The 14,988-nt window shown below is 37.1% G+C and overlaps 1 protein-coding gene across 4 annotated transcripts in view; it reads right to left on the bottom strand.

Moving 5' to 3' along the window:
* Positions 1–13,252: 13,252 nt before the first annotated feature.
* fubp3 (far upstream element (FUSE) binding protein 3) overlaps positions 13,253–14,988 on the bottom strand; it is a 50,349-nt gene continuing 48,613 nt past the window's right edge. For all 4 annotated transcript variants that reach the window (XM_036580708.1, XM_036580710.1, XM_036580709.1 and 1 more), the window contains 2 exons: positions 14,266–14,396; positions 13,253–13,384 (listed from right to left, as the gene is read on the bottom strand). In XM_036580708.1, the coding sequence (XP_036436601.1) occupies positions 13,376–13,384; positions 14,266–14,396 (140 nt within the window). In that variant the 3' untranslated portion in view covers positions 13,253–13,375. The remainder of the gene's footprint in view (positions 13,385–14,265; positions 14,397–14,988) is intronic.

Here is a 14,988-nt window from a genome sequence, read left to right as displayed (position 1 = left end):
ACAACAGCGATATATATATATATATATATATATATATATATATATATATATATATATATATATATATATAAAGGGATCTACTGTTGTTATAAGCTGGACATCGTCACAATAGTAGAACTCTTTTTGGTGCTACATAGAATCCTTTTCAAAAGGAACTTTTGGTAACACTTTCTATGAATGTCACCTTTGTAAGCATCTATAAACACATTCATAACATGTTATAATGCATTCATAAGACATTATAAACATAGCTATAAATATTTATAAAAATGCATTATACATTATAGCCATGTTTATTATGCATTATGAATTGTTAACATAATGTATTATAAGTACTGATCATAACAAATTATAAGAACTCATAAGTGGTATTTGTCCGCTCTAAGTAAAGTGAAGCGTACTGTACTAAAGCCTCCTCCAGTGTTCAGAGTGAGGCTTCAAGTTGAAGTATTTACTGAAGGATTTACTGAAACACTAAAACATTCACAGTAAAGCACATTACAGGCTTCAAATGTCAGAGTTTAAACTAGAGCTGCCATCAGTGTTTTACCCAATGTGGGAAAGGTAATGTACACCACCGTTAGCTTGGTATTTGTTTTTACGCTCTCCAAGCTGGGACTGACTTCTTTGGCACTGACAGTATAACATGTTAACGTGACATTCATAGAAAGTGTTACTGAATGTTTTTTCTAAAAGGTTCTGAATAGATCCATACACAGCTGGTTCTATATAGAACCTTTTTTAAAAGGGTTCTATATGGCAACAAAAAGAGTTCTGCTGTAGTTACAAGCTAGACATCATCACAAAGGTAGAACCATTTTTGGTGCTATATAGAACCAAACACAGCACCTTCTCCATCAGTCTGAAGAACCATTTCACCATGCACAGAACTATATAGAACCATTTTCTTTACTAAAGAACTCTTGCAGAACCATCTTTTTAAGAGTGCATTTTACCATGTAAAGAACGATTTAAGCATGCAGATGGTTCATAGTGTTCATAGTTCCATGTAGAACCATTAGGCCTCATTCGCCAAACGTTCTTAAGAAGAAATTTCTTCTTAGAATCCACTTACGCAGTTTTTTACGAAGATTCTGACATTCAGCTGTTTTCTTACTTGGGGTTTGTTCTTAGATAAGAACAGAATCTACACACTGAAGAGCACAAAGGTGAGAACAGTTCTGCGCTTTAAGAACACGAAAAAACTTACGACAATGTGTGTGGGTGTGTGTGTGTGCGTCTGTCTGTGTGTGTGCGTCTGTCTGTGTGTGTGTGTGTGTGTTTGTGTGTGTGTGTGTGTCTGTGTGTGTGTGTGTGTCTGTGTGTGTGTGTCTGTGCATGTGTGTGTTTGTGTGTGTGTGCGTGTCTGTGTGTGTGTGAGTGTGTGTCTGTCTGTGTGCGTCTGTCTGTGTGTGTGTCTGTGTGTGTGTCTGTGTGTGTGTGTGTGTGTGTTTGTGTGTGTGTGTGTGTCTGTGTGTGTGTGTGTGTCTGTGTGTGTGTGTGTCTGTGCATGTGTGTGTGTGTGTGTGTGTGGGTGTGTGTGTGTGTGTGAGTGTGTGTCTGTCTGTGTGCGTCTGTCTGTGTGTCTGTCTGTGTGTGTGTCTGTGTGTGTCTGTCTGTGTGTCTGTGTGTGTGTGTCTGTGTGTGTGTCTGTGTGTGTGTGTGTGGGTGTGTGTGTGTGTGTGTGTGTGTGTGTGTCTGTCTGTGTGTGTCTGTCTGTGTGTGTGTCTGTGTGTGTGTGTGTGTGTCTGTGTGTGTCTGTCTGTGTGTCTGTGTGTGTGTGTCTGTGTGTGTGTCTGCGTGTGTGTGTGTGTGTGTGTGTGTGTCTGTCTGTGTGCGTCTGTCTGTGTGTGTGTCTGTGTGTGTGTGTGTGTCTGTGTGTGTCTGTCTGTGTGTCTGTGTGTGTGTGTCTGTGTGTGTGTCTGCGTGTGTGTCTGTGTGTGTGTGTCTGTGTGTGTGTCTGTGTGTGTGTGTGTGTGTGTGTGTGTCTGTCTGTGTGCGTCTGTCTGTGTGTCTGTGCATGTGTGTGTGTGTGTGTTTGTGAGTGTGTGTGTGTCTGTGTGTCTGTGTGTGTGTCTGTCTGTGTGTCTGTGTGTGTGTCTGTGTGTGTGTGTGTGTGTCTGTGTGAGTGTTGAGTGATGCTGAGGTCTGGACTCTGGGGTGGTCAGTCCATCGTTCAGCTTCTTTGTTTGATGTGTCCGTCTCCTTTTCTCAGTGAGGTTCTTCTTGATCAGCTACACCTCCTTTCAGACCCACAGCGCTGAGTCGTCTTCTCACAGTGGAAGGATGGACAGAAACACCTGTGGGTGTTTTCAGATCTGAAGCAGCTTGATTTTCTCCTCTCTCTCAGAGATGAAAGCTTTAAGTGCTGTTTATCTGATGGGGGCAGTTTTGGTGTCGACCAGCTCTTCCAGGTGGTTGTTAGGAGCCCCATTTTCTCCACTTCGAGTACTTTTTTGAACTGCAGTTTTGAAAACTCCTATTTTGTTTCCCTTTTTTCTCCATCCTTATGTAAGTGGATTATCTTATACCTGATCTATTTAGACATTTCTCCTTATAGGATGAACAGCTTGTACTCAAAGTCTGTATAATTTGAATTATTGTTATTATTATTTCTGCGTGCAGCAGCAGAGATGACCCTCTGTGCTTGGGGGACGCTTCTTTTTGTGCCATTAAAGCGAGCTGAAGGTGGATGTCTCAGCATGGAGGATGGGCTTAAATCCGCAGGAAAGGTGAGTACGGCTCCATAACACCTGCTTAACTCCACGGGACACCGGCCCAAGGGGCGGGGGCGGGGGCAGGGGGGGGGGTGCACTTCAAACACTGCTTATTTTTCACAATCAAAAAACAAATTACATAGAAACTGGATACCGTTTATGTGCACCCTTAAAAAAGATGGTTCTTCAAGGGTTCTTTAGTAAAGACAGTGGTTCTATATAGAACCATGAACACTCAAAGAACACGCACACATAAATGGTTCTTTGCATGATGAAATGGTTCTTCAGACTGATGAATAATAATATATATGTTGTATATTTTTGAAAATGCTTCGATTATAGAACCAAAAAAAGGGTTCTGCTGTTGTTATGATGCCAAGCTTGTAACAATAGTAGAACCCTTTTTATGCTACATAGAACCCTTTTCACAAAGAACCCTTTTCTTGGTGAAATTGTTCTTCAGATTGATGGATAATAATAATATGTTGTATATTTTTGAAAATGCTTCGCTTATAGAACCAAAAAGGGTTCTGATGTTGTTATGATGTCAAGCTTGTAACAATAGCAGAACCCTTTTTGGTGTCTTAAAAAAGACAGTTCCGCAAAGGTTCTTTAGTAAACAACATGGTTCTATATAGAACCTTGAACAGTCAAAGAACCCTTTACATAATTAAATGGTTCTTTGCATGGTGAAATCGTTCTTCAGATTGATGGAGAATGTGCTGTAAATGGTTCTATATAGAACCTTTTTGAAAAGGGTAAAAGGGTTCTTTATGGCACCAAAAAAGGTTCTGCTGTTGTTACAATCTTGACATTGTCATGACAATAGAACCCTTTTTGGTGCTACAAAGAACACTTTTTAAAAAGAACCATTTTCTAAAAGGTTCTAAATAGAACCATACCCAGCACCTTCTCCATCAATCTGAAGAACGCTTTCATGATGCAAAACCATTGATGGAGAATGTGCTGTGTACCGTTCTGTATAGAACCTTTTTGGAAAGGGTTCTATATAGCACAAAAAAGGCCTCTACGTTTGTGACGATGTCAAGCATGTAATAACAGCGGAACCCTTTTTGTTGCCACACAGAACCCTACTGAAAAAGGTTCTATATAGAGCCAACTACAGCACATTCTTCATCAATGTAAAGAGCTATTTTACCCTGCAAAGAACCATTTAATCATGCAAAGGGATCTTTGAGTGTTCATGGTTCAGTATAGAACCATTATGTTTACTAAAAAACCCCTGAAGTACCATCTTTTTTAAGAGTGTGGTTCTTCAGATTGGGTCCTATACAGAACCTTTTTAAAATGGTTCTATATAAAATGGTCTTTTGTGGTGCAGCTCTGTTTACACTGATTAAACTGCATGTAACTCTAATGGTTTGCAAACCAGGTTGTTTCTTATTTTATCAATTTTATTGCGCAATGGTGTGAAGATAGAACCTGAAACATCGAATATAAAAAATGAGCTAGAACCTCCCCCCCCCATTCTCTGTATTTGACAGGTAGCTTTAATCCTGAAAGTGATTAAACCAACTAAGACATGTTACATTCTCCACGGATTTTATCTGAGAGCCACGCATAACATTAAAACACACACAAGAGGATGGAAATCAGGGCTGAAACTGTGAGCAGCTGCTTTGGAGAGGGGGGGAGCATGGGGGTGGGGGGTGGGTGTGTGCCCTGTCACCGAAGCCCCCCGCTGCTGTGCGCACATATTTTCAATGCAATGCCCAGAGATAGTCTGAATATTGCAAATCCTCCAGTACACAGTCCACCGGGACGCTTTCAATAGAGTGGGCAGTGCTGGAGCAGCATGAAATCAGTAGTGAGCAGTAATAAGACGCAAAACAAAGAGGGAGAAGATCGTTCAGATCCATGACTGACGTTTTTCAGTAGCCAAAAAACGCTACTGAGGCTTTTGTTTATAACGTGTGCAGCGTACTTTATTATCTTTATGCCTGGTTAATATTTTCCACCCACAAAAAAAGGCTTTTACGAAAATGCTTTCTTTCTGTGGGCAGAGAAACAGGAGGATAACACAGGCCCACATTTACAGCGATAAACATGAGCGATCATGTTCATAAACATGAATTAAAGGGCCCATATTACTGTCTTCACTCTGCTCTTTTGAAGTGAAAAAGCATGGGATGTCGTATGTAAACATCCATACAGTCCATATACGCAGACAAAGCTACAAAAACAGATCTACATTCAAAGTTTTTGTGATGTTTAAGAGTTTATGGCAGCAAATATAGGCAGAGCCGGTTTATGAGGAGCCTGGCCACTTCCTATTTCCCCCATTATATCAAAAACAGGACTGCTAAGCGAGTCCTCAATGAATGGGAGTGAATGGAGCTCAACGGCTACAAACGAAGTTTGTAAAATAGTTAAAATAGTTTCTAATCACTGAACCAGAACTTTCCTTTAGTTTTAGAAAGTAGGAGGATGTTTTTCACTAAAAAAGCAAAGAAAACTCACCTGTATGTTTCCTTTTTTCTACAGCAAACGGGTTTTGGGCAGCAGGACGCTAACATTACTGCTACTGAGTGCTGATTGGTTGGAGAGCGGAGCAGCTCATTGGCTGTTCGCGCTCACAGATGTCATGAATGTACATGAGGCGCCGTTTTAAACTCCTATAACTCGAGTTTAAAAGCTCTTAAAAATATCACAGCAGTGTTGAAGTGTTTTATGCTGCTCTATGTTCAGGAAATGATTTTATCCTTTTACATTAAAAATGTTTAAGCATTTATAAACTATGATTTGACTCAAATGCTCCACATCAACCCATTCATTTTGGACTCGCTCGTGAGCGCCCTCTAGTGTTTGAGAAATCCAGAAGACATTGCAGAGTGAGAATTCTCCTCTCTACCAGTTTTCTGATATAGGTTATTTTTTTGTGACCTTGCCTAATAGAAATGTGCTAGTGGGAGTTCTGTGTGTTCCTTTAGCCGACAATGTGAGTTCAGCTTTAACAAAGGCCAAAAATAAATAAATAAATAAATAAATAATCTGCCACCAGCCAGAGAAATCGGAATCAACTTGAAAAATCTGATTGCCGCATCCCTTTGTTATAATGGATACAGATTCCTATAAGAAGCAACTGTTTTTTTTTAGATTGTGGCACCAAAGAGCTCAGATCCCACATTGTTCTTTCTTTTTCATGAGGTTCACTTACCATTTGTGTGGTTTATGTACCAAATACAGCTGTAATTAATTTTACATGACAATTTTCCAACCATCCTAAGAATGAAAGCAGCTCTTTTTCTTACTGTGCATCCACAGTTATAATGTTTGGTTACATATTTCTATAAGATGTTAAATTAAAGGGCCTATAAGAAGAATTTTCGGTAACACTTACTATGAATGTCACCTTTGTAAGCATCTTTAAACACATTCATATCATGTTATAATGCATTCATAAGGCATTATAAACATGGCTATAAATATTTATAAAAATGCATTACACATTATAGACATGCTTATTATGCATTATGAATTGTTAACATAATACATTATAAGTACTGATCATAACAAATTATAAGAGCTCGTAAGTCGTATTTGTCCACTCTAAGTAAAGTGAAATTATAAATGTTTATAATCATGTTTATAATGCCGTATGAAGGCATTATAACATGTTATGAATGTGTTTATAGATGCTTACAAAGGCGACATTCATAGAAAGTGTTACCGAATTTTCTCCTTCAGAACGTTTGGCGAATGAGGCCCAATGGTTCTATGACTATGAACTATGAACACTCAAAGAACCGTCTGCATGCTTAAATAGTTCTTTGCATGGTGAAATGCACTCTTAAAAAAGATGGATCTGCAAGGGTTCTTTAGAAAAGAAAACGGTTCTATGAAGTACCTTGAACGCTCAAAGAACCGTTTGCATTATTCAAGGGTTCTTTGCATGGTGAAATGGTTCTTCAGACTGATGGAGAATATGTGACGTCACAGAAACCAATGGCTTGAAATGTGTCCGCCTGTTCGGCCTACAGCGGTTTAGCTCCGCCAATTTCGCTGAAGTTATAAGGAATGTTTCAGCCTGGACTGCTTTTTGACTAAGGACAGCCAATCGGAACAGAGCTCATTTGCATATAATACATAGGACAGCCTGTTACATTGTAATGGATAAAGAGTGCTTGGAAAACAGTCACGTAAAATGATTTACAACTGGTCAATGTATCAACAGAAATGGTTCAAAATTACTTGGAAAAATGCTATTTACATTAACTTCCATCACAAGTTTGAGAACGTGTTTGCAGTAAGTCAGCATTTGGGTGATGCGATGTTTTGTTCCATTAGTGATGAAATGTAGGATACGGGGCCTTTAATTTAACATCTTATAGAAATATGGAACCTTTAGTACACAAAACGGTTCTATATAGAACCATTAACACTCTAGGAACCCTTTACATGATTAAATGGTTCTTTGCATGTTGAAAGGGCTCTTCTGGAGAATATGCTGTAGATGGTTCTATATAGAACGTCTTTGAAAAGGGTCCTGCTGTTGGTACAAGCTTGACATCATCATAATAGTAGAACCCTTTGTGCTGCTGCATAGAACCCTTTTTAAGAAGAACACAGAACCATACACAGCACATTCTACATCAATCTGAATAACCGTTTCATGGTGCACAACCAGTTTAAAAAGGTTCTATATAGGATCCAATCTGACGAACCACACTCTTAAAAAAGATGGTTCTTTAGTAAACAAAATGGTTCTATACTGAACCCATAGAACGCTTTTCTAAAAGGTTCTAAATAGAACCATACACAGCATATTCTACATTAATCTGAAGAACGTTTCATCGTGCAGAACCATTTTAAAAAGGTTCTATATAGGACCCAATCTGACGAACCACACTCTTAAAAAAAGATGGTTTTTCAGGGGTTCTTTAGTAAACAAAATGGTTCTATACTGAACCATAAACACTCAAAGAACCCTTTGCATGATTAAATGGTTCTGTGCATCATAAAAGAGCTCTTCATGTCAGATGCAGACTGAATACTTTCCTGCTGGTCCGGACGGCTAATTATCACGATCAGTTATTAAAGTAGTAAAAGCTACCGAGAGCAGATCCGTGCAGCCCAGATTAATCTGTGTCTGAGGATTATAACTAAACAGATTTGGTGAAAATCGGTTGAGTAATAAGGAAGTTGTGGCTGATTTAATCCTGAGACTCTTCGTCTCTCAATACAAGAGAATCTGTTCACAAGCGGATCTTGACCTCTCCAACATGGCGGATGTGCAGACGTATCGCCTCAGATAGAGAACAACAGACAACGCGGCGTCTATGAACGGATATCTATGGTTATAACTGTGCAAACAGGCAGAAAAGTTGTGAACATGTGAACACGGAAGCTGGGGAAGCTGGAAAAAGCTCACATGGACAGAATGCAGTGCTGGCTCTGTTTTTCTCCACGTCTGTGGACGCCCTGCAGGCCGGGAGAGGAGCGTGTCTGAGTGTGTTTAAGCATGCAGGCCCTGAAGGGGTATCAGGCTCGGGTCCTGGAGGGCCGCAGCCCTGTAGAGATTAGGGTTTTACTTTTCCTTCTTCCAGCACGCCCAGTTTAAATCCTACAGGCTTTGGGATTTAGCTGAGCTAAATCAGGTGGGCTGAGTCGGGGGTGGATGTGACGTAAGTTATCTTCTAATACACAGAAAGTTTAGAGAAATGAGTCTCTTCTCCTGTTTCCTGTCTAATAGTGATTTGGCTAAATAGGCCTAAAGGTCTGTTCACACGGGGCCTGTTTTTATGGATGCTTTGAAAACACTATAACACTATTATAATGGAAATGTTCCCTCAAAGGTACATCAGTGGTTTTAAGGTCTGATTGTGATCCTTAAATAAGTTTTTCCAGGTGAAAAGTTCGTATTTGTATCTTTTCATAACCGAATGTTTTAAAACAGAACAGTAAAATAAAAGCCTGGAGGCGAGACGGGGTGTGTGGAGTCAGTACAGCTTAGAACATATCATTTCAGTGGATTATGGTTCAGTTATGTTCCCTGACTGAAGGTACTGAGATGGACCCTTGAGGGTCCCATCTGAGTGACAGGAGGGTAACTGACCCAGTGACAGTTTAGTACCTTTATTTATGAGAGTGTACTATAATCTAAGAACAGCTTGGCCAGTTTGCACTGAAGTCCCTGTAGTAACTGAATAATAAGCCTTCATATGTAATAGATTAAGCTGATTAACAGGTTAAGTCCAAAACGGACAGACTTTGATGCTGCATAAAAGTTTTGTGCAACAAAATCAGAGCGATCAGAGCTCCGTGGTCATGTGGTCAGTCCACACAAATGGCAGCACAACATCTCATCTTGTAGGTGGCAGACCCGGAAGTGGACTATACAAAGGTCCAATCCCATTTCTTATGTTTACCCCTGCCCCTGGTTTTCGAGAGTCACCTTGCCCTGTGGAACTGAGTCAGAAGGGGTAGTGGTTGAAATCTTCCCTCTGAAATGGGACCCTCAAATAAAAAGAGCATCACTTCATTAACAGCTACCAGCGCTGCTCTGTAGGCGACCCTGCCAGTCTGCAGTGACAGCAGAGGAGGGTAAAGTTCAGCTCCTCACTGCTGGGCTTTAGTTACATTTAGGGCATCATATGATCTTCAAAGAGGGGGGCAATTATTTATTATCACCCACCTCTAATTCTTCAGTGATATGAAGCTGAAGTCAGATATTCACCAGCTTCTTGTTTGAATTTTACCATAATACACTGAAACGACATTAAACTAAGATAATAAAATGGTTATCGTGATTTTTAAAGGAGAAAATTCTCACGTTTGTGGGTTTCTTTGGTCTCTTGTTCAGCCATCTTGCCATTTTTTCTTTTTTTCTCATATCACTCTGTTTGGAGGACCATGTAGCCCCAACACCCCTCTATCTCAACAAAAATCAGAACACCCTACCCCTAGATGTGAACATATAAGGGCTGTACGAACTGAAGTGTTTTGAAACTTTACATATTACTCCAAACTCCTTTATTTAAAAAAAAAAAGAAAGAAAAAAAGAAGGGAAAGCCGCTTTTCCGAGATGGGCTCTTTAAAGTAAACATACGGAGGATCAGAGTGGAAAGGCTGGGAACAGTGAGCACTTCAGCACAAAACATTCAGTATTTTGTAACAGTTTCCTCACAGTAGGCTTTTACAAACATTTGTGGTAAATATGCTGCCTGGTGTTTCTGAAATTTATTTATCTATGATGTGTCATTCAGTAGCTAATTTAAAAATGTGTCATTTTATTCATTCACTAATTTTAAAATTTGTCATGTCATTCACTAATTTTAAAATTCGTGTTGTCAGTCAGTAACTAATTTTAAAATTTATCATCATTTACTAATTTTAACATTTGTTGTCATTCAGTAACTAATTTTAAAATTTGACATTGTATGCATTCACTAATTATAAAATGTCATGTCATTCACTAATTTTAAAATTTGTCATTCAATAACTAATTTAAAAAATTGTGGTGTCATTTACTAATTTTAAAATTTGTCATGCCATTCACCAATTTTAAAAAATTGTGGTGTCATTTACTAATTTTGTGTCGTGTCATTCAGTAACTCATTTTAAAATTTGTCATGCCATTCACTAATTTAAGTGTGTTGTCATTCAAAAATTAACTGTAGAATTTGTCATCATTCACTAATTTTAAAATTTGTGTTGTTATTCAGTAACTAATTTTAAAATGTGTTGTCATTCACTAATTTTGAAATTCGTGTTGTCACTCAGTAACTAATTTTAAAATGTCATTTTATTCATTCACTAATTTTAAATTTGTCATGTCATTCAGTAACCAATTTTAAAAATGTGTCGTGTCATTCAGTAACTAATTTTAAAATGTTTCGTGTCATTCAGTAACTAATTTTAAAGTTGCGTAGTTCTGAAAGTCCTACACATGAACCCTTGGGGTTTAAGAGGTTAATGGACTTACAGATCCGTGGAGCTGCACTTCTCCTGCTGTTCAGCCACATATTGCTACGCCTCAGGCGAGAAACTACTACCCACACCGCATTAGTCCAGGCCTGAGGACTGAACCACTCTCCTCTGCCACTTCCTTCTCTCACTTTAATGACCTGCATGAACGTTTTCATTGTTCGCTTTTTCATACAGACTAGCTGACATTGATATTTCATAAGGTTTCCAATTACAAAGGTGGACAGATGTGTTCCTGCCACGCAAGTACAATAATATAAAAGGACAAAAGTGAGGGATGACTTAGATTTTCTTCTTTGTACAGGCATCGCAGACAGGCTGGTATAGAAACACTTGCAAGTTGCAGTTCTTTTAGTATTATTTCAAACTTGTCATTGAAAAAGTAGAGAAATTCTTTGGAAAATGAAATATTTAATCCATCCTACAATGGGGGTTGTGATTTTTTTTACCATTCTGATTTGATATACTGTGTTTGGTGTTTTGCGGAAAGAAGAAACATCTCCTGTTCAGACTCTGTTGATACAGACTGAAAATTGAATGTAAATATAATTCACTTCATAAATTCACTATGAAACTATTTTAACTTCTAATGTAGGTTGACATAACTAGATTTTAGTCCTATTAGTTCTGGACCGTTTCTATTGGTCCATTCATTGTGCATTTTGGATGCAATGTAAAGCTTTTTTAAATAATGTTAAAAAAAAAAAAACATTTTGTTTGCATGTTGACAACATGCATCATATGGAATTTCATTTGGATTTTGTTGCAACTGGCAGTAATAATTCAGCTTCTAAAGGGTTCAACTTTAACTGACTTGCCTCACATTAAGCCTACGTTATCGGATCAGATTTACAAGTTTAAAAAAAAATAATAATAATAATAATAATCAGCTTCACCAAAAAAGAAAAAAAGTTTAACTGCATAAATGAACTTTGCATCTTACCACACGTAACTTGCGTGCCATTTATTTCAGCTGTTAAAGGTTATAATAAAGTAGCATAGAAAATATATTTCTTCTTTACACACCACAAATAATACAAAGCGATGCATCACATACATAAAGAGTCGTCTTCAAAACGTTACAGGAAGAGACCTGTAGACTGTCCAGTTTCGGCTATATGGCCCTTCAAGTGAACACGTATGAACTGGAATGTGTTACAGCGAACCAAAGAAAAAGAACGGAAAGGATTACAATAACGAAAAAACACAAAAAGTAGTCTTTTGATGTTTTTAATACACGGTTACCTGTACATGTGAGGAAGAAAAAAAAAACAAAACAAAAAACAAAAACAAAAAAAAAAAACACTAAAATTAAACATTTGAAATTATAATATCCCTTTTCATTAAGCAACGAAGTTAATACTAGATTCAATTTGTAACTAATCATTCATACATATATTAGATCACACAGAGTAGAAAGAAAAATAATTACTTAAAAAGTTATTAGCATCGGACTGTACATGAGTCCACAGTGTGTACTGGTTGGGGCGTCAGGGAAGCTGGGTGGTACCAAATAAGACAACTTTGATCTTAATACTTAGAATATAAAAAACTACAATTAATTAATACACAGATAGGAATCTGGAGGCTTAGCAGTCTTGAACGGTTTAAGTACAGAACATACATAAAAACCTATCATCTCTCATTTTGTCCATATATGAAGATGCAACATCAAATTTCAAATTACACATTCACGATCTTTGAAAAATTTCAGTATGAAAAACAGAACAGAAAAACAGGGACAGTTTTCCTGCAAAAATGACTCCATGAAAAAAAAAAAAACTTCTTTGATTTAATTATATATATATATATTTAAATAAAGTATTTAGTCAAGTATCTGAGTGTACATACATAGTTTTACAAGATAGCAAAGGCAATAAACTCACAATAATATGCAAGAACCCCCCTTTTCCCACATCAGATCAAGGTAATAAAAAAATTATCCATTACATTTCCATATGCCTAAAAAAAATAACTCTAAGAACTACAAGTTAAACGTCTGTCAAAATATTAGAGAAATCCATCTTTGTTTCAAATATGAAATAAGATATTGCACCTTTTTAAACCAGAGTACAATAAAATGACAATGAAAAAACAGAATACAAAACACAAGAGGAATTAAATTAGGAATTGACTGCTGTTTGCCAACGTCACTCACCGTATTGTGTAACAAAAACATTTTTCCTGTAACAAAAACATCACAGTTTTTATCTCACTGAATTAAAATTGCTTTATGTAAAAGGAAAAGAAAGAAAAACATTTTTTTTTTTTTTTTACACATTCTTAAAACATTTCATGACAAGAACAAAACAAAAATGGATTCAAGACTGCTAAGCCCATAATTACGATTTTATTGCAACAGAACTAGAAAAAATAGATTATATTGCGATTGCTGAAATGTTACAACTCCGGGGTTCGTTTTGGCGATTCACTTGAATTAAAAAGGAAGAATAGAAAACAAAAACACAGCTATATTTATCCAAAAAGGATCCCGGAAATTGTTCATTCAAATAATGGTGTACACAAGTATTTAGTAACAATTTTTACGTTCCTGATTTTAGAAATTCTTAATTGTATAAGTCATTCTACAGCTAGTGTTTCTCACTAAGAGTAAAAGTCTTCAAGGCGTTGCAAATCTAGAAACCTCTGTTACAAAAGGTTTGTTTCATCTTCTCAATCATTCAAAAATCTTCAACTAAAGGGAATCCGCTCTAATGATCCTACGGGAGAGAAAAAGACGACAGATGAAATTTACAGTCATGATACAACATTAAGGGCGTCACTGGTCAAATGACACGTTTTGTTGATTTTTTTTAACTCATCCTCTACAGAAAACACTCGGTGTACAATCACTGTTTATTTGCTGAATTTAATATGCTGGGGGGAAAAAAAAAGTTCAAAAGTTTTTGAACATTTTGGATTTATATTTTTTTCAATATCTTAAACACAAAATACTTAAAATATTACAATGTTACTTTGTAGATGTGTTTTACAGAACATTTTATTAAATTTTCTTTAATATCAAACAGAAAATAATCAAATTTGTTACTTTGTAGATGTGTTTTATAGAACATTATATTTTTTCAATATCTTAACCCTTTAATGTTCTGCTCAACCATTTGGTAAAGCATATTTTGAGTCACTATACATACCAAAAGTGCCATCTCGACCATTTGGCAGACGTGAATATTTTAAAAACTGTGGGGTCAAAAAAGAAACTAAGAACACCAATTTTTTTATTATTGCCCCAAAAAAAATAAAACATACCACATTGTTTTTTTCTTGGTGAGAACATTAAAGGGTAAAACAGAAAATACCTAAAATATGAAAAAAAGTTTACTTTGCAGACGATGTGTTTTATGGAACTTTATGTTTATATATTTTTTCAATATCTTAAACACAGAAAAAACTTAATTTTTAAATTTGTGTCTTGTAGAGGTTGTGTTTTCACTTCAAAAATCAACAAAATGCATAATTTGAACAGGGGTGTTCAAATTTTTTAATATATCTATGCATTGTGCGCCTCCACCCACCCCCTTCCCCGCCCTGTTGTGGTGAAGTGTCGATATTTAACATATTAAAGATCTGAGCGTGTGCGTACCTGAAGGCCCGGAGCCTGCGTCTGCTGCGCCCCTTGGCCATAGTAAGCTCCCTGTTGTCTGTAATACTCCACCCAGGCAGCGCTGTAGTCTGGAGGGGAGCTCTGCTGAGACCCAGGAGCTGCAGCCTGACCTAAGAGGGGGAAGAGAAAAAGAAAAAGAAAAAGAAAGAACAAGCATGAAAGACAGAAAGTAATAGACCACCAGAAAGAAAAAAAAATAAAGACGACTGATAAGATGACTGAACTAAAGGAAAACTCCAGCATTTTCTAATCTGCCGCATCTGTACTGCACCACTAATTAACAGACACCACTTTGTGAGTTTTCCCCCAAACAGAAAATCAAAATCCAAAACTTTTTTTAAGCTTTTCTGGTGTCCATGTTATTAATGATGGAATTTAGTAAATGCTCTTTGGCTTCTTTTACTATTACTTTGTTTCAAGTTATGTTTTCTGTGATTTTTTTTAGTTAGAACTGAAAACTCGAGCAATGAAAAAGTGACGAGCTCAGAAACTAACCCCCTGATTTATTTCCACAAACACTCTGGGTACAAAGTGCAGGGGTAACTGTGAGGGCCAAATATTGTACTGTGTGTGTGTACACACACACACATATATATATATATATATATAGGGTGTGTGAGTGTGTGTTATGAAGACAATTTGAAGACATCTCCTACTGATGTCCCTCCACAACAATTATTATATTCTACAAACCCATTATGT

Source organism: Colossoma macropomum, unplaced genomic scaffold, assembly GCF_904425465.1.
Source record: "Colossoma macropomum unplaced genomic scaffold, Colossoma_macropomum, whole genome shotgun sequence".
NCBI classification, from domain to species: domain Eukaryota; kingdom Metazoa; phylum Chordata; class Actinopteri; order Characiformes; family Serrasalmidae; genus Colossoma; species Colossoma macropomum.
This window is presented reverse-complemented; position numbering and strand designations above follow the sequence as displayed.